This window comes from Manduca sexta, unplaced genomic scaffold, assembly GCF_014839805.1.
Source record: "Manduca sexta isolate Smith_Timp_Sample1 unplaced genomic scaffold, JHU_Msex_v1.0 HiC_scaffold_1877, whole genome shotgun sequence".
NCBI lineage: Eukaryota > Metazoa > Arthropoda > Insecta > Lepidoptera > Sphingidae > Manduca > Manduca sexta.
The window spans coordinates 10,818-31,967 of NW_023592785.1; the positions used below are offsets into that span (position 1 = coordinate 10,818).

General features: G+C 34.7%; 1 protein-coding gene and 1 long non-coding RNA gene across 2 annotated transcripts; both read right to left on the reverse strand.

The window, feature by feature from the left end:
• Positions 1-589: 589 nt before the first annotated feature.
• On the reverse strand, positions 590-14,561 carry LOC119191746. The gene is made up of 4 exons (XM_037445614.1): positions 14,374-14,561; positions 13,642-13,743; positions 12,707-12,847; positions 590-4,771 (listed from the first exon to the last, which is right to left on the reverse strand). The coding sequence occupies exons 1-4, from the start codon at positions 14,437-14,439 to the stop codon at positions 4,658-4,660; spliced, it is 423 nt and encodes a 140-aa protein (XP_037301511.1). The 5' UTR covers positions 14,440-14,561; the 3' UTR covers positions 590-4,657.
• Positions 14,562-15,286: 725 nt separating this feature from the next.
• LOC119191748 lies at positions 15,287-21,124 on the reverse strand. The gene is made up of 3 exons (XR_005113522.1): positions 20,998-21,124; positions 18,692-18,784; positions 15,287-15,491 (listed from the first exon to the last, which is right to left on the reverse strand). It is a non-coding gene; the product is annotated as an uncharacterized LOC119191748 (long non-coding RNA).
• Between the last annotated feature and the right edge of the window lie 26 nt (positions 21,125-21,150).

Here is a 21,150-nt window from a genome sequence, read left to right on the forward strand (position 1 = left end):
TTTCTGATAAAAAATAATTCAAAGCAACATCATAACCAAACATTTAACTTACCTCTAAACTAAATCTAAATAATCGTTATCCTAAAAATACATCGATGCGACATAATAACAATGTTTTACGTTTAATAAAACTCTATCAAAAACTTATAATTTTATTTTACGTAATCCGAGGCAAGTCATTATCCCGATACTCTTACTGAATTATCCTCTTGAACATCGACATTGCCCATCGATCCAAATGACACGCGTTTACCACTTTCGTTAACGTAACGCGTGTTCGAGTGTTCGAGCGAAATTTGAGCGTTTCATTGACAGTGCTGGAACGTGCGTTAGGGAATCGCGCGTTACGCCTGTCATTCAGACCGGGATCTATACCTGACCAATTATCATGTTGGTAAAATTAATATTACATTATCTTAGCCCTTATCACACTTATAGTTATCTTCTATTCTCAAGCAAATGAAATTCTTAACACATGTCGTACTATACTTTTGATCTTTGTCCTAGAATAATTAAACATTTCGAAAATTTCGTTTTTCTCCATCCAATATAGATTTCCCAAAATATCTTTATATATAATGTTTCACAATTTGCTTTTATCACATATGAAACACGTCATCACATCAACGTAAATCATAATTATTCAATCTAATGTCAACCATAAACAGCGTTCTCTTTGGAACTAAATTCAAATGTCAGTCGAGAGACTCATAGTCGCCAAATTCGTTTTTTTGTTTAGTTAAGCTAAGCTTCATAATATCACGACGAGGGCTATACAACACACAGAAAACAGTAAAGAAATCAAGATCTTTCATATAAGAATATTGAAACGCGGCGGTTTAAAAATATATATAATTTTTTTTATGATTAGTGGCATCAGGGTTGATTTTTCAATCACCGTATAACTCATTCAAAGACATACAAATGACATGAATAAATTTATAGCCTGATTAGGAAAATAAACAGCTGCTTTGAGGGCGCCACTTTAGCTTTTCGTTTTAACGCTACAATAAAATTGTCAGTACAAGAAATTAGTTCCATATTTACCCGCAAGATGGCGAGCGTTTTTCTAATCAGGGTATTGCTGTAACATGAACAGATAATAACAACCGCTCACTTTTACTTATAACGGATAACATATATATCATAATTAAAAAATCAACTCCAACACTAAACCACTAATGCAAACATTATTTTCCTTTGAAACGATGTACAGTCAACCACAAAAGTAGCTGAAATTTGAAACACTCAGACGCTAATTTTAGTGAAGAGAAAACGATTGTTACGGAGACAAAAGTTTAAAGGCGATTTGATATTTTTTAAATTTACTCATCTACTTTTGTAGCTGATTGTACGGAACGACAACTATGGCAACTGCACTGCGTCTATAATCTCTGTCTATGTCACATACGTTCCAAACTTTATACTCGTTACAAGTAACTCAATCATTGTGAAACAAATACTAGGTCTAGTAGAGATCTTTACGGGCTTTGCGCTAGTTTTATTATTACTGACAAGATATTTTGCACCTAAAGGGACTCAAAAATGTCTCATTAATATCTATATTGAATATAACATACTCTATATCTTTAGCTTGAAGCTGGTGACTTCATCTACTGTTTAGAGCCTGCGCACATGGCGGAGCGCGGCACAGAGAATTTTACAGTGAAACTATTATCGACATTGTCTTAATTGAAATAATGTTCAAAATCTATTAACACAAGAATAAATTTCATAACTTTGTTGTGCCAATTGATTTTGAATACAATGTCAATGAAGGCAATGTCGATAATAGTTTGACAGTAAAAAATATCTGCGCTGTGCTCAGATATATGCGCCGGCACATACGCCTTCTGTCTAACGATTTCAATGAACGTCCACAATCGCTTTTTCGATCCGTCACCAATTGACCAATCAGAACAAAGGGTTTTATTATACAAATTTGAAATTATATTTTGAATTATTTATCGGGATCGAATGGAAGTTTCAGAATGAGATCGTTTATTGAAAACGGCAGTTAGTACTAAGGTGCTCCCACACGTGCGATGTACAATGTTTAATACATTCCGCTGGCTCAGTATTCCAAGGTTCTATCTTATCTTTTATACATGATTCTAGATCTTTCCTGATATATTTCCCAATAATCCCGAAAAAAATTAAAATGGAATTATGAATTAATGTTATAACATGACCGTTTTTTATCTCATTTTTGTAATAAAGATAAAATGAACATAGGACCTTGGTAAGCCGGCGATTTTTTAAACATTTTTTCGCAATCATAACAAAATATGCATTGTTAACCCATTATAAAACATTTCAATACAACAATGTTGCAATTTATATATAAACATAGCAAATTAAAACATTTATTAATTTTCGTATACGAAATACCGACATATTATTAGATGTACAATATGTTATACAATGTTTTACAACATTCTATACGGTGTTATAAAACTGCCTGCCTAGTATGAAGACCGTAGGGTAAAACTAAACTTTTCATTCATTTTGTCATACGTTGTTACTTATTGGGGAGCGTATAACACTGTAAAATTGTTATATTTTACAGCGTTATATATCAAACCATAACAAATGTGTGGGAGAACCTTTATGTTTACTTTCTAAAAATACATCCAAAATTAATGCTTAATATTCTCCTGAGCCAACATTAAATTTTGTGATATAAGTGCGGGATTAAGATTCCATAACAAGCTTTGCATCCCGACGTGGGAATCGAACCCACTCTATTTTCCAAGGCGTATTAATCAGAGACAACGAGGCATCATTAATTTAATCAATAAACGCCTCGATACCAAAAAGAACATATAAAATGAGTTTCTAAGAACCTCAATTTTTTTAGTTCGCAAAATTTTATTTAATTCAATTACCCGTTAATCGCACATTTGCTTAGAAAAGTAGATCATTATAATCTTGACGAAATTAGGCCGTTATTGCACACAGCTTTAAACAAATACATTTTCAATTTACAATAGAAACATTTTGAAAACCGCTGGCCCACTAACAAGGTCTCTGTGTTATATTTAATATGCAAATTGAAAACAAAACAAACACGTATTTCTTCCCGAAAGGGGTATGCAGAGGTACAACCAGGACACCCACTTTTCGCCCAGTGTGTTCCGTCCCATGATGTGATAGGGGGCGAGCCTATCGCCATATCGGATGCAAATTCCAGACTTCGAGCTGATATTGAGTAGAAAAAACCCATATATATGCAAATAACAATAAATCATAATACCGAGAGGTAAATGAAGAGGATGCATTAATTATTGTTCTTTCAATTTTGTTTCCGACATGAAAATATTAGATCTCAATATAACAACTCAAGTACAAATTAACATAAAACCTTGTCATATTAAGCCAGCGAAATGTATAAAAAATAACAATAACATATAGCCACTTACGTTTTGTATTATTTTAAAATTTCATCATAATTTGGAATTATTAATGAACATGTTGGCCGTTAACAAATTATAATTAAAACTAAATAGGTCACAATGCATCAAATATATACAAAGCTCGCTTAACTTAGAACATCCACTTTGGGTACCTCAAACTTAAAATACTTAACAGTAATAGAAACTATGAACACAATATCGAAAGTAAAGTCTTCATTCTGAAATCAATGCTTTTAATAGTCGTAAGTGAAATCTTGAAATATTACCGGGCATACAAGTTATATGACCAGTAATATTTCAAGATTATAAAAAAAATGCTTTCCGAACGATTGCGTCGTTCCACTGAAGAGAAGCAACGTTTAATGGTTTTTTTAGTAGTCATTTATTCTCCAGAATTTTCATATTACTCAAAATATCCAGTCTTAGTCATGAATAGTAAAAAATATTAAACTGTTACTTTCGAGAGGTATATTATTTACATTATAATTAATACACTTAATTACATAATATTATGTATGTGTATATGTTGATATAGTAATATCTAAAACTGATGTATCAAGTATATCGAATCACTATGCGGAAACGCCTTTAAGGGATAGGCAGCGACTATCAAAATACATACGGCAATAATGAACAGTTCGTCTACATACAACACCAACAACAAAACATGTTGGTGCGTACGTATGTACCAACGGTCACAATTAATTATATTGTGCCTCATTATAAAATGGTCAGTCGCGTTACTATTAAAAAAAAAATGGAATTATCGCGCGTCAAAAATAACGCACAGCGGAATATATCCGTGCGGAATTCATACGCTACATCCGCGTAGAATGACAACGTATGAATCGAACTCCAATTAATCGCGCATGCGTCAAAAAACGTGCGATATCTTAATGTCGTGCTGTCTTACACCTAAAATACAGAAACAATATTTGTGTCCAGTAATAAATGCATAGTTCAAGACAACACTATCACCGAGCATATAAACTAAACATAATGGTTGACTGAAATAGTGACAACGATCAAAACTAATGCAAGTGAGCACTCTAAATGGCAAATAACCTTTTATAACAACTGTTGGTAAAAGCAAAACTGCAGTTTACGACGGATCAGTCTTCCATCGAATTCGAGATGCAAACGCGGATTAACCTAAAAGCCACTTAACACAAATGCGATTAATGTCTTAAATCCATTGTCCGCATGTTCACCATTCATTGTACCGAGTTACTGCACTAATCTTACGTCATCGAGCGGCTTGACACTGACACCGCGTCATCACCGGGTGGAGGTATCGGAGCGTTCTCTTCGTAAATCATCACTAGTTTACTGTATTTGCGCTTCCTTCGGGTGTGCTGGAAAGAAGAAAAACAAAATTTAGTATAAATTATTTTTGGTTAGATAAAAGATCAAGTATAAATAATATAAGTTTTAAATTATGAGGCGGTATTCTATAGACTATTGCTAGAACCAATTAATAAGACATTTTGCCGCTTCATTAGCACAAGGTTCCAGCTTAATGTTAGTTTATGCGGGCAAAATTAGACCAAAAATTTTCATGTTTATACAAATTTGAACAAAATATCATGGTTCTCCCTTTATTTATGTTTTGGGATTATTGTAATTTTTTACTGATTAAACATAGAATTATGTTTTATATATAATTAAATTTGTGCAAAAAATATAACATACAACCTAGTCATAGTGAGCCAGCGATTTGTATAACTACAATATATCCATTAAGGGGTTAGGGTTTTGGAATTAAAGTACATTGGGGGTTTGAGGGAAAATGAGAGAACTTATGGAACGATAAAGTCGTGACATACAAGAAAACTTCTAAGAACATGATCCTTGCTGGGACCTTATTCTCTATGCCACACGTTATTTTTTACGGTGCGTAACAAGCTTGTAACGCATCGCGACACGTTCAATACAATAGAAATTGTCATACAGAATACAATTCCACACAAATTTCACGAAGATAACATGACACGGCCGCGTGACGCGTTTGCAGTGTCATAGAGAATAAGGCTCCTGGATATATTTTATATCCGCCCGGATAGCGATCGCACTCAAGGTGTTAAAACGCGCCATAATGGCACACGTAAGTGTGACGCGTTACCGAAATAAGCGCGTTCAAACAAACTCTTCAACTTTATATAATACTGTAGATACTATAGAAGCATTAGTAATTTAGTATTGCCAACTCCAGCAATATATTATGTAAAAAAGAAAAAATAAAAACAATAAACATAAATCACGTTATTGCATATCAAATCAAAGAGCGATTGATTTTTAATGAAAATTAAATAAGTACGACACATTGTTTCATAATTCAATGTGTGTAATTTGTACCGCCGATTATTTTAACCGTGCAGTCAAGGTAAATTAAGTTTCATAATAGTGTTGTATATGTAGCCTATGGGAATATGTTTCTATAGTATTTAAAAAATAAAATGAAATATAATATGATTTAGGTAACTCTACCGAACATGAAAAATTTCCCTGTCCGCCCCGTGACCATGGAAGTTGCAGTCTTCGACACGTCAGAAGTAAATTATAATAGAAGAAAACCGCGATAAAATCCATAAAAATAGATAGTCTAACATTCGCATAAACATAAGAAATCATTACGGGAAAATGGTTCAGATATAACGAAATCATCCATTTAATATGAATTCTAATAATTATTGACATGAGTCCATAAACCGCTCGGGCGATGTGGATTAATTGTCCTCCTTAATGGATAAAAATGTTAAACGATATTGAGCATAAAAATACATGACAACATTGGACCTCCAACCATCTCTAAATTACGTATGTGGAGCACACATAAGCTACAATTTCCCTAGAATATAACACGGTTTAATTTTACACAAATTACTTTACGAGGAAAAAAATATCGAATTATGAATTTTCTAAAATATTGTCGCGTCACTAAATACCGTGCGATATTGAACGGGCCTATATAAAAGAATTTGCTGAAATTATTTAGCTACTATTCATAAACACTTAACAATGAAGATATTGCGTAAGTACCTGTAATCATTAATCGATAATTTATAAACAGTAGTGACTATACTAACTTCGTGTATAGTATTAATATGCACGTCCCGTCATTCAAAGCAAAAAATAAATGAAAAAGCCGGCTCGACTGCGGTATTTTTGTGTCACAAAAACAAATGTAAATTAACGGCTTTGCTGTCTTCTGCTCTGTTACTCAAATTGTCCAAAATAAAAAAAAATCAAATACTTCTTTATTTCTTGGGTGGTCAGTAGGATAGTCACGATTTTTAATGCATTATACTTAGTCTGGCCATAAATACTGTTACACTTAATTATAAAAAAATATTACATTTGAATTTCGAATCTGTCATTTTTATACGATTGTTCATTGTGTTTTCTCATTTTGGCGCCAATACATTGTAAAATATTTTGCGATATTAAAATGGTGTGGGGTGATAAAGAGAACCGAATCGCTGTGATAGCATTACACAAAGTAGGTATGGAGCCAAATGCAATTTTTAAAACTCTCCATACACTTGGTATTAGTAAAATGTTTGTGTACCGGGCTATTAATAGGTACAATGAGACCTCCTCTGTTTGTGACAGAAAAGATCTGGCCGTCCACGTAGTGTTCGTACGAAAAAGGTGGTCAAAGCAGTAAGGGAAAGAATTCGAAGAAATCCTGTCCGAAAGCAAAAGATTTTATCTCGGGAAATGAAGATAGCACCTAGAACCATGTCGCGTATTTTAAAAGATGACTTAGGACTTGCAGCCTATAAGAGACGCACTGGCCATTTCTTAACTGATAATTTAAAGAAGAATAGGGTGGTAAAATCGAAACAACTACTGAAGCGGTACGCAAAGGGAGGTCACAGAAAAATTTTGTTTACGGATGAGAAAATTTTTACAATTGAGCAACATTTTAACAAACAAAATGACCGTATTTATGCTCAAAGCTCTAAGGAAGCTTCCCAATTAGTCGACAGAGTGCAACGTGGACATTATCCGACTTCAGTGATGGTTTGGTGGGGTGTTAGCTATGAAGGAGTGACTGAGCCATATTTTTGTGAAAAGGTATCAAAACATCGGCACAAGTGTATCAAGATACCATTCTTGAGAAGGTAGTTAAGCCCCTTAACATCACCATGTTCAATAACCAAGTATGGTCCTTCCAGCAAGACTCGGCGCCGGGTCATAAAGCTCGGTCCACGCAGTCTTGGTTGGAATCGAACGTTTCGGACTTCATCAGAGCTGAAGACTGGCCGTCGTCTAGTCCCGATCTTAATCCGCTGGATTATGATTTGTGGTCAGTTTTAGAGAGTACAGCTTGCTCTAAACGCCATGATAATTTGGAGTCCCTAAAACAATCTATACGATTGGCAGTGAAGAATTTTCCCATGGAAAGAGTGCGTGCTTCTATTGATAACTGGCCTCATCGTTTAAAGGACTGTATTGCAGCCAATGGAGACCACTTCGAATAAGCTTTTTATATTTTTAATTGTTTTATATTTATGTATTAAACTGACACACTGTAAAAGTAATAAATGTTATTTGCAGTTAACAATTTTCTTTTTTCTTTATTACAATATTTATGGCAAGACTAGGTAGATATTCTGTTTATTCCGTATCGTCAAACTTTACTTTTTTATTGCTATTAGTATCTTCAAAATTATTCTTTGATTATATGCTTCAAATATTAAAATTGTATCATAAAAAAAAATGCTTTATTCATCACGTAGGCGAACATGGTTGCACTTATGATAAGTCAAGGTACATGAGAACATTTAATTATTACTTAATTAGATTAGCTTATATAAATAAAGACAATCTAATCTTGAAAATAAAATAAATGAAAAATATACTTAGTATACAAAGAAGCCAGCTCGGGCTGGCAGGGAAGGGAATATATATCTATCGTTATTGTTTTGTGGGTAATTAATAAACTATTATATTATATCAAAAACAATTTCTTATTTAATGAACTAGCCAATGCATTTGTTAGTTGTTGACTATTTTTCCTGGATGATCTCTACCAAAATTCAAATTTTCTTAAATTACTTCTTAACGCCAACAAAGTTATTCTGTATAAATTTCGATTTACCAATAATAGGGGACATTCATTGTCCTCACAGAATCGAGCTTAATTTTTTTCTGTTTGAACGTATCTGTTTATTATACTTAGTGTTAAATTAGAAAATACAAACATAGCGTGAAGCCGTTATTTATCAAAAAATCTTAGATGGAAATATTCGATTATGTAGTCTATATACGTATATTACGTATACGTATATTATTAATTTTTACTATGACGAATTTATTATTCACCTTCTTATTTTTCTGCCTTCCCGCAATTTTATATAGATTGTCGTATAGACGCGCACAACTTACAGATTTATATCAAATAAGTAATAGTATATAAGAAAGAATAACCTTACTAAAATAAAAAATGAGAAAATTATCATTGTGCTATGAATAGCTAGAATGGTTCTATCTTTTATATCAAAAACTGACATAGTGGGATTTTTGTACGCAAAATATCCTACACACGAGTGAAGCCGCGAGCAATATTTTGTAAGGGACATCGTTTTACAAGGGAATCCAAAAAAAATTACATTCAAAACTTTTATATTTTCCTATTTAAATGCTTTCGAGCGCTACATTTTTTAAAATGCAATTATCTAGCAGTTGCGAAGCGTGCATACAACCCGATTCCTGCCGGCTTCCCTTTCAGGTTTATTTATGTCTGCCTTAGTACTTGTTTTCTGTTAAATTGGCTGCAATATGTTAACTAAGGCAATTATTTTGCCATTACTTACTATTAAAATAAAGTTATAAAATTTGAATGCAATAAACCTATATTACTAAAATATTTCCAACTATAATTTACTATAAAACCAATGTCACAATCATATTAATGTACAACAAATTTTCCGCTGTTCATATATTTTCACGTTTTTAATAGCTGATGAATAAACAAAACGTTTGTTTCAGTCCTGTTCCTATCTCTGTTCATAGCGGTTGGCTATGGGAGTGACAATATATTTTGCATGTGCGCACCTGTGCCACCAGCTATATGCGCAAGCAATGGAATGACTTATGACGGCTGGTGCATCTTCAAATGCGCGAAACAGACATACACAGATCTTCAAGTACGGCATATGGGAAAATGCAAATACTAATAACGAAGCCGATTGAATACATGATTTAGAACGTGGCTTATAGTTTTATTTATATATTAACTTTTCATAATTGATTTGACTTAATTATGTAATTTAAGGTAGTTTAGACTAGGAACTTCTTGCAACAATATATTGAACAAGAAGTTACAGATTCGTTAACACTAGCGGAAATATTTCAATCTATACTATTATAATATAAAGCTGAAGCGTTTGTTTGTTTGAACGGGCTTATCTTAGAAACTACCGGTTAAAAATATTTCAAACAGAAATATCCACTGTTACAATAATTGGGCAATTTCAGCCTTTCGAACGAAATCTACGTCACGTTCGACCATACAAATATTATTGAGCACAAAGGGGTCGTTGTTTAAAAATATGGTCAGGTAAAGAAAACAGTCTTACACTGCACGAGCGCTCCTCACTGTGATTAGAGCTTTACCTTAAGAATGGAAGTGAGGCCAGTGCCCTTGAGCGTTGACCTTGGGCGCTACACAAAAGCTAACTAGATGGCGGTACGTGTAGCTACACGGTATTGTACAATTACATCCTTGATTATCAAAATATTAGGTATGTCAAAGTTACGTTTGAAAATATTATATACTAGCTTTTGCCCGCAGCTCCGCCCGCGTTATAAAGTTTTTCGGGCTCAAGTTTTCCGTTATAAAAGGCACGCTTTATATTTTTCCGGGAACCTTTATTCTTCCCAGGGTCTCAAACTGTCTCCATACTAAATTAAAAATCGCATTTGTATAAACTTATAAAAATATTTCCGCTAAGATAAACGTGTTTAAAAGTTCTTATGTCATATAGTACTGCGAGAACTTGCTAGTCTAAAATCGGCCCTAGTGTGTACTAAACTCTTGTTTTGTGGTCCAAAACATGTCCAGTATCGACTTTAAAACGGAGCCCAAAATAATAATATTCAAAATGGTGGCCAGCAATACCAAATCTAACATATGTTTCTGTCTAGTGACCATTGATCCATAATATCAATATTTGTATTAAAATAATTCAAACATCCACCCACACCTAAATTCCAATTATTCGCATATATCGCAACACCGAAATTTCCTTAGTAACCGAGTGACTGCGAGTGACAAAATATACATAGTTACCTAAAAATATTGTAGTTTGTCAAAAACCTTTAGTATGGAAGGTTTATATTATATCTAATTTATATTAAGGCATTTAATATAAATTAGACCAAGTTCAAATCACATGTTAATATTTTTTAATTCTTATTTGTGTTTTCTAATTTTAAATAGAGTGTATATAATATTTTAAAATATTTAATGTTACTTAGTACATAATATACATATCCTAGATGAAATGATGTCGACATCAATTTGTTAGAGCGCCTGACGGCGCGTAACCGCAAATTTTCCTGTTACTATAAGCTGTTGTTTGTCTGTTGTTTGAGTAGGCGTTTATAAAAATAATTGAATATTTTGTTATATATAACGGTATTCAAAAAAATATAAGCAGTGTGTATTTAAAAATAGAGTATAGAATTATTTCAGAATATATTAACTCAAGTAAATCAGAGAGATATCGTAATGTTAACGATGTAAAATTCTTACCGTTGAGCGATTTTTGGCAGATATTAATTATGATTTCATTCACGGTATCGTGTTTAATGAAAAAAAATCGCAGCTGTGCAAAAGACCATAAGCTAAACTACTTATTTCTTGAAAAATATATACAAGGAATGCTTACATTATTTTTTGCAGGACGCCCAAAGTCGACATAAAGTTGAGTTTCACATATCTTAACCCCTTAAGGTTATAGCTTAAGTTCCATTTTTCATACATTTTGTTTCACCTTTAATCTGGGTAACTAAACAAGTATTGACAAGTAAAGAATTTAAATTCACGTCTAGTTAGTGATTAGTTCTCGCAGTTGAAAGAAAAACGTAAAAATAATATGCATGGATATTTCGGCCTTTAAAATTTCGTCGTATTAAATGCAACAACGACCAGTTAGTGTTCTCGTGGAACAAGTTTTGGTCACGGTCTAGTTGCAGTTTTTGCACGATACCATGTAACGCCAGTATAACCTCAAAATAAACATAAAAACGTTTATTGTACGAGAACCCCACAACAAAAAATAATTATTATTGTTTCATTTGGAATTACGTTATTCCTTCTCTTTTGTGTGTAATTTTCACTACCATAATAAATTAAATTATGTGGAAGGCGCATAACCCATGCACTGATGGTTCTTTAATTTCAAATCAAAAACATGACTAACCGCCATTTTAAATAAACGATTCCAATCGCTTTTTCCGATTTATCTCAAAAATGGAGTAATAAAAAATAACTGGCGGTATTAGACATAAAAAATATTTTTCGAATTTTATCCCGGTTTTAGCACTATAGTTTTCTCCAGACGTTTGGAAGACTTTGCAGCCTTCGTAGTCACGGTGTGGCGGTATTAGCCCGATCCATCGCTCTACCCACCTCGATATCGATTCCATGTTGGGTAAATGTCTCACACGGCGATTTACTAATATAATTCTAATGCTGAACAATATAACGTTCATTGTTTTACGATCATCCAATTATACGGTATTTTTGTTTTGTTTTTTTTTCTGTGCGGGTTGACGATCATGAACTGAGTTAAGTTAGTTTAGCAACTCGCATAGCTGAGGTATACTATATACATATAAGTATGTAAGCTAAGCTATGTATTACGTGAAATTGTCTCAGCCACGCGAGTCATAATATCAGCCCTGTATTATATACTGTCCCACTGTTGGACACGGGCCTCCTCTACTGAAAGGGATTAGGCCTTAGTCCACCACGCTGGCCTAGTGCAGATTGGTAGACTTCACACACCCTCGAAATTCCTATAAAAACTTTTCAGATATGCAGATCCCTCACGATGTTTTTCTTCAACGCTGAATCAAACGACAATTCACAAAGAATACACACATCTTTTAAGAAAAGTCCTCTGACTTTTACACGCACCTCTGGGTGTGCCCTTAGGTTTTGAACTTTCGGACATTCGTCTCGGCAGTCCGATCCACAACCATCTAAGCTATCTCCACTTGTAAAGCAATCTCATGCGACTTAAGCTATAATATTATAAACAAATTATAACTACCTTGATCTTGCTGGAAGTGGAGGCTTCCTCCCCGGAGCTGCTCGAGCTGGTGATGCCCTCCTCCAGGGTTAGTCGGGCAGCGACACCCTCCAGCTGTAGGTCCAGATACAGCTGGCCCAGCTGCTCGTTCACCAGCGAGGGCTAGAAACAAACATACGATGTTTTTAATAGTGTAACAAATAATGCGTCGTTTTATAAATATTCGAAATGTCAGTCGCAGTAAATTATGCTTTTGGAAATGAAAAATGAAAATAATTTATACAATACCAGTGCACCTCATTATATTTACAAAGTATAAACATAAATTTAATTATTATATAAAATTTACTGCCTCGGTGGCGTAGTTGTACTGCATGCGCGGTAAGGTAACGGTCTCAAGTCGTGGGTTCGAATCCCGATTCGGCAAAAGTGATACTTGGGTTTTTCTGTTCAGTATCAGCCCGGAGTCTGCAATTAGTTCCCAATATGGCGGTATGATCGCCCCCTATCATACCATGGAACCGAACGCGCCAATCTCAGGAACTACTGGTTCGAATTGAAAAAAAACTTTTAGTATTAGATAGCCCATTTATCGAGGAAGTATATGGGCTATATAACATCACGCTATGGTCAATAGGAGCGGAGCAGCAATGACAAATGTTGCAAAAACGCGGAATTTTTATTCCTTTTGAGAGCTTTCATTGCGTGCGCTGTGTGTACGGAACTTTGAAAGGTCTATTGCCGTTATACCCAAACTCGAAATACAACCACTAGAAAATGGTAGCCACTATATCTAATCCAACAGTAGTGCAGCCTAACCAAGAGAATAAAAAAGCTTAGAGGGCGCCACTTGGTTTTCTTCTTAAAGTTAACGTTGCCAGCACAAGTAATAATTTTCAGTTTACCACAACATAGCGGTGACTTAAATTCATGGACGGCCTATTTATATTACAAACCTGTGACAGTTCACAAATTTTCTGCTTGTCCGATTTGAGTATGTCCTCCATGGGCTTCGTCGTTATTTGGTATTTGTATATGAGCTCTGACGTCACGCAGACCTATCGACAAACAAAACAGTCGTTAATAACTGGTGGTAGGTCTTATATGTGAGAGACCGCCTGAGTAGGTACCATATAATGTCTATGTCTGCCGCCAAGCAGCAGTGTGTAGTCACTGTTATGTTTCGGTTTGAAGGACATTGTAGCCAGAGTAATTACAGTATATAATGAGACTTAACATCTCATGTCTCTGGCTGGCAAGCGCAGTGGAATACCAAACAATACTTTGTAATTGAAGGTGTTGGATGGTGTTTCTACTGTTTATGGGCGGTCGTATCGCTTACTATCAGGCGAACGGCAAGCTGGTCGGTACTCAAGCAGCAATAAAAAATAACACGCCAATGTGCCATCAGTGCTACCACGTGCCTTTAATCATGCAATTTGTGGTGGAAGGTCTGCATACTCTAACATCATGCTTATAGAACATGCTCCATCCTCATTGCTCGAAATATAGATTACAAAAAGCCAACAACTCTTTTCTAAGTGTCTTCCTATTAGGTGTATTTGATACCTTTCAACTCAAGAAAGATTTTTTAGCAACTCAAACTTTCTTTTATATAGGAAGTTATGAAAATATCACGAGTCATACCTAACTGACTATCCCTAAAAGATAAAAGGCGTGATAGTCACCTGTTCCATCCACGGGGGCTCCATCTTCCTCCTCGCGACCTTCACTTGTGGGTCGTATTTGGTCATTTCGCTAGTCTATAAAACATTTCGTCTTCATTAATCATGCACTTGTCGATAAACTACACCCCTATATGGTATCATGGACCACGACAAGAAAGTCCGAGTCATTTTTCATTAATAGAGAGATCATACGGCCGCTGTATTGTATTAAATCTATAAGCTTACATAGTTAAGTTAGCATCGTCTTGCCGATACCTAATTTGATTTTAACTATCAAGTTGCGATGTAAATGGTTGGGAAATCTCATCCCTTTAGAATACTGACTAAAACTTAAGTAAGCTATATTTACATCACGTCATTTAATTCTGATACATTCTTTTCACGCAGTAATGCAAATAGGCTGACGTCGACTAAATCAGTATGGAAGGGCGCCGAATCGAATCGCATTTATTTTGTACTATGTGTTACTCGCTAATTCGCTTGTTTGAAAAGCGTTTCCCGCTATAAAAGTCCCATAAATCACTAAACCGACCCGTAGTGCCATCTATAGTACAGTTTCACTACAAAAGCAGTGCCATCTAAATAAAAAAAATTAGTTTGAAAAAATTACAAGACCAAATTTACTGCTAAAAAAACAAGCATATATGTTAATGCAGGACATGGTTATGCTCGTGGCAAACTTCATCCAAGTCCGATCAGCTGTTTTATTTTCTGACAAACTTCCAAACATGTTCACAAACATTTGCATTTGTAATATCAGTAAGATACGATGCACGTTGATTTAGCTCAGCTTGTCCAAGGACGTTTCACAGTTAGGTAAAGGTATAGCAGGCGGACTAATGCGAATCGATTCGATTAAATCCGTTCAGTCGACGATAACCGTCGAAGATTAACCAACTAGATCACACGCAATACCTTCCCATGTTTCCGAGGGCGAATTTCTTAGCATCGCCGCTTTCCTCCGCGCTGCCAGATTCCGTCTTGAAGAATGACGAGTAAAAGGACGAGTAACTGGACTCCCCGTCGGTCCTGTCGACTGTCTCTTCGCTGTTTCCAGCTCTCGCAGTATTGACCTTGGGGTTCCTCGGCGGCGTGGAGTCTGGCACGGCCTCTGTACTCTGATGGCAAATGGTAACAGTTCACAAAATCGGTAACCACAATGTTGACGTTAAACTATCGTGTAGAGGTGATTATGAAATCTTTATACCGATTCGATTTGAGAATTTAATCGATATTTTGTATTATAGTTTATATTTGTACCGGTATTTCTTAAGTCTACAGTTATCTTTTTATTAACTAGCTGACATGGCGAACTTTGTACCATCCCAGAACTATGTAAACTAACATGGATATTAATCCGAACTTCACAAGTTTTTGTAATAATTACCTCATAAGTTTTGACACATCCGAAAATATTACGTTGAATCTCGTGGAGGCCCTCGCACGATGCAAGCCTACACGAGAGCTACCCATCCACACTCTCGTTTTACTGATTACTGGGTTAGACGCTACATCTAATACAAGCTGGACGTAATTGAAGTGACTATGATTGCTGCGTTGTATGCAAATATGATATAGTATAATGCATATTCACTAAATATAAGGAGACCGCATAAAAAAGGAAAAGACAGTAAGTGACGACAATATATCGCAACAAAAATATCGATAAAAGAGCACAATGCGCGTACGCTTAAGTCGGCGAGAGTGTATTTGGTTAGTTCACCTCGTGTCATTTGACTCTGATCACAAAACCGACACCGAGCGAAGCACACGCGAGACGAGGTGAAGACAACATGCGACTAGCCTCGCCTCGCGTCACCTCCTTGAGAGTGTGGATGCGGGGTAATATTTTAAGAGCTTCAAAAAATATGATTTCAGTATGATTTACAAAAACTGTTACTAAAATTAAATATATAAATATTTCCATTTCATTACAATATATATTCCAATTTATACGTGCATTATAAGTAATACACGTTCATTATATATAAATGATTCAAAACAGAGAGAAAGACTACTTCTGCCCAAAACTTTACGATTTAATTTAACCTGAAAATTTCTAGCTTCGCATGGGTGCAACTCATATGTGGTGTCATCTATGTTAAACAAATATTGTTTAATTGGATTAAAGTTTGTTGCTTTAATTTAAATATTAATAAAGCGCGCATTGTAGAAATTAATCGATAACCATTTACAAGTGTCTGTTTCTTCGCTTAGTTTTCCTACACGCAATAGAAGCGGTTTTACTGTAAATATTTGCGGTAATTTACTATTATATACACAAAACCTTATTAATTAAACAGGGAAAATGTTATCAATATTTCACTTAATGGCGTTTAATCATTACTTGGCTTACATTTTCCCTCAGTTATATTTTTGTCGCGGTATTTTCACTTTTAATACATTTCAATATATTCATTTAAATAATACAATGTAAGAGTATAACTTATTCTTCATTAAATGCCGATGATAATAAATATTTATCTGAATAAGTATTAATGCGAATTCACGCACAAGACGTCAATCAACCCCTCAAAGAAATGCTCAAAGGGTTTTAGAATTTTCATTACCCTACATTCAACAGATCTTCACGCAGATGCCACTTTTAATACGAGCGCTAACTTAATACATGACAGTCAAAATATACGATATGAAACACTGTTCCGTGCGTGAAGCCAAAATAGTTATTAACGGACTACGATGATACTGAATCCGTTTTTGATTAAATATGTTTCGCTTCTCTTAGATATAATAGATTAGATATTATTGTTTACATTTGTCTTTTTGTATAATCATTCATAATTATAGAATTCAGTATTATTTAATCCCTAGAACTTATTGCACGATGTAATTTTATATAAGATTTGTATATCTTAGTATTTTATCAGATTAATCAATGTTTTATTGCGTTACAACCGTTTTCAATAAACGATCCCAATCTCAATCTTCAATCCGACTCCGAAAATTAACCAATCAAAGTGGGTCATTTGTAAGCATGTAAAAAAACTGTTATGATTGGTCCATCTTTGAAATAAACTGAAAAAAGCGATTGGCATCCTTTATTCAAAATAGCAGTTAGTAGATTTTAAATATCCAATATTATGATCAGTTGTAATTTTTTACTTTCTCTGCTACTGTTTGTTAACTCACAATACTCTATGGGTCTCCGGGATATGGTCTAGTCTAGGGACCTCTGTCAATTTTGTAAAGCTTTATACAGATATGCCAATTATTATTAATGTAATGGTTATTTTGTGCTTATCTCGGTGTTTTTGTTGCAATAAAATTACTTTTAAAATATAAATTGGCGAAAATGTTTTGGCATATAACCTAACATTTTTAATTAACATTTCAAATAATGGTAATTGCGAGTCAACCGTAGGGGATAGACCTATGCCATAGCGGACGGTACTCTAAACTTTTTTTAAAACTACCATTTTGTAGTACATTAATTTGTTGTATATTTTATAGTTTAGCCAGCGTATGCCATATAGGCGGTGGCGGCCCTGAACGACGCGAGATCTCGGGCAGAGTAAAGATAGTTCCGCAGATTTAACAGTTCCGTCGGTAAAATCGTAAAAATCTTCCTTTTGCCTTTATAATTATAAAATTTTACTGTGCTTTATAATAATAGCTGTAACTAGGTAATAAGGCAATAAACGGTTTTTATATAAAAGGTCCTCCAAAGCATCGCACGAGGCCTCGGCCGGTTGCCTGGTTCGCCTCTCCCAAAAGCCGCCTCTGCATCTAAGCGCTCGAAAATCATAATTTTTGACGACTGCTAAAACGGATTATTTGTGTAGTCGTGGAGCGGTTCGACCATTGCTTAGGTCCCGGGTTCGGATCCTGGGATGGGCACAGTGATATTTATTTTATTTTACTCACTGTCAGGCAAGCTAGAATACTACGAACCACTAGTGTAAACATATTGAAAACGCTCATAAAAAATATTGTATTTGTTTAGCTACGGGATTTAGCTTTCGATGTTTAAAAGTCTAAAATTAATTGATTTTTAAAATCAACATCTTGTTTGTTTCAAATCATATTTGTCTACGTCTCTCTGATTTTGAACCAAATGTATTGTAATTATATTTAATTTTGCATTTAAAAAATTACAATTTCATTATTGTCTGAATCCATCTTGTAGCATCAGCTATAAACGGAATCAAATCACATTAACAACTTAACACGAGAGAAATCGTAAAAATCTACGAAAAAAATTATAGATACATGTTATTTGGCCAGCAAAAAAAAATGCTGAATCAGTTGCAGAATGCGTAGTTAAAAATAAGTTTGGAGCCACAACCGCAGCTCTAACCTTGGGACTCAAACTGTTCGACGCTGATCTGATGTCAGAGGAGTACACCGTAGATTTGTTCCCTTTTGGACTACCCTGAGACGCACTCGAATCCTATAAAAGTATTAAATGTTCGCTAGACTTTATCGACAATTTGTCCAAAATAAATCGAGTTCATAACTGGATTGATTTTGGAACGTTAAGTGCACCTGTTCTAAATGTAGAGCAAGATATGGTCCTATTGAAAGCAAATAATATACAGGGTGTTGCAGGATTAAGATTTTAAATATAAGTAGATTGGTAATATAAATTTACATTAGATTCCTATATTATATTTAAAAAAATCTGCACTAATATATTCCGGTAGAACATTTTTTGTGAAAGGTCTCGTCTTTCGAATTACCAAACTGATTATGATGTAAATAGTTAGATTTCTTCCATTATTATCACTATAGGTAAGTTTAATTGATCAAAAGTCTAATAACTCTCGTTTTATTTTAAGTTCTCAGAAGAAATGATAACTTTATAAATCATCATATTTTCTGAATACTGCACATAGTTAATAAACTTTTTAAATATCATTAAGGGATAGAATATAGGAATAGGTACTAAGCGTTTAGAAATTTTATTCATTATGCGAATTCTCAACTATAAACTGGCACAATGATACTCCTGGTCGAGACGAGCTGTTTTGAATATAAATCAGTAATGATTTAAAATTCCATATTATTGTCTTTATATGCTCATTTTATATGACCATCCCACCCCCAACAAATATGGCAATCTCCCCCATATTATCGGGGGTAAATAACCACATATTTTTGCTAAAAAGCACAAATATCCCAGCCGCCACACTGAATAAAAGTCATTATTAGTGTAGGAGGTATCCACTTAACACAAAAACACTTACTTATCGTGTCTTGTCACAAAACTATTTAACGGAAAGACTATAAAACCCAACCTCTATGACTTATATGTTTAGATACATTTTCCTTACTATTTATTTAAAGTTTGAGCTCCAACGAAATGCAATACGCACTACACGAAGTGGTTTAGCAATAAAGTATTTCCATCTTGTGAGTGGAAATTGTTTTTTTTTTCTCCAGCGTCTCTGCCGTACAGCCATCTCACCAGGTTTTAGCCTGTACGTTATCTTATTTTATTCAAATAAGTTTTATATTGGGACATATTCCAAATTGTTTGTTTTAAAACAAATAAACGCGACCAACAGCACTGAATACATTATAAATTAATTCACGAGATATGTTTTTATCTACGTCAATTTCATTCCTAACTTGAGAAAATAGCAATCGATTCCACCAATATCGATTTTGATTTAATGACATATTTGTCTACACAATGCTCAAGAACAAGCAAGTTAAGTAAATTGTTCACATATTGTCCACACGAAAGATTCCGTATAATTTAATCACGTCTAAATTCTTTGTTATACCATCACTTGCATTGAAATGTGTCCCTCGCCTAATTATAAACGCCCGCACCCTACATTCGCTATTAATATATAATTTTAATCAACTGGGCACTTATTCTCTATCTCACACGTTATTTTGACAGTGCGTAACAAGCACGTAACGCATCGCGTCGCGTTTAAGACAATAGAAATTGGCGTACAGAATATACTTTCCACTCTGATTTCACGAAGATAACGTAACGCGGCCGCGTTACGAGTTTACATTATCATAGAGAATAAGGCCCCTGAAAAGACCCTAAATATAAACTTCAGTCACATTTTTATTCGCTAGAATTTAAACCGAATACAATCGGCAGTGGAATCTATCAGTCGTCTGCCTTTTAAGGTCGAGATTTGAATGTGCATGTTAATATTAGATTAAATTTTACCGATCTTTAGCTAAGGGACCGATGTTTAGTCAAAGGCCACGCGCCGTTTTTTGGTTTAGAAATCGCGCGATCAACGAAAAATAAATACACGTGATGTCTCATTAGCCCCGCCTTTCTCCTTGTGATATTTCATGGCTTTATTTCCGAACCCTCCGACTCCTTTCAAGCCTCACGTGGAACGAACATTCATCGAAATACGCATATCGAACTGACATCTTATATCACACTGGATTCACGCACTGGACGAAGGACACTATCAGAAAAACTGTTACAAAACAAGATTTCAAATTATTCGCATTGCTTTACCATGGCACCATGGTCTTTATACCATGAACAATAAGGTACAAATAAACCTTGAATTTTAAATGTTGATTGCAACACCCTGTATGTAACTAAGCAAATGATGTTAACTAAGCAACATATGACGAAATTAAGCCACTAAGTGGTCAAGTGTGGAACATACGTACCCGTTTAAGTGCATTGGTGGAACAACTACTACTTTCTGCACTGCCGTGGTCATTTTGGTAGGTTTTGTCTCCAGTCGTTTCTTGGTTCGTCGGACGCCACTAGACATCGGCGGAAACGTTACTCTACACGCCTACGCATAGATATATTTATGT

Excerpts from the sequence above, each read along its gene's own strand:
- LOC119191746 (XM_037445614.1), bottom strand. The coding sequence starts at position 14,439 with ATGACCAAATACGACCCACAAGTGAAGGTCGCGAGGAGGAAGATGGAG. Across the intron at positions 13,744-14,373 it reads AGCCCCCGTGGATGGAACAG|GTCTGCGTGACGTCAGAGCT; the intron begins GTGACTATCACG and ends GTTTGTCGATAG. Across the intron at positions 12,848-13,641 it reads AAATTTGTGAACTGTCACAG|CCCTCGCTGGTGAACGAGCA; the intron begins GTTTGTAATATA and ends GTTTGTTTCTAG.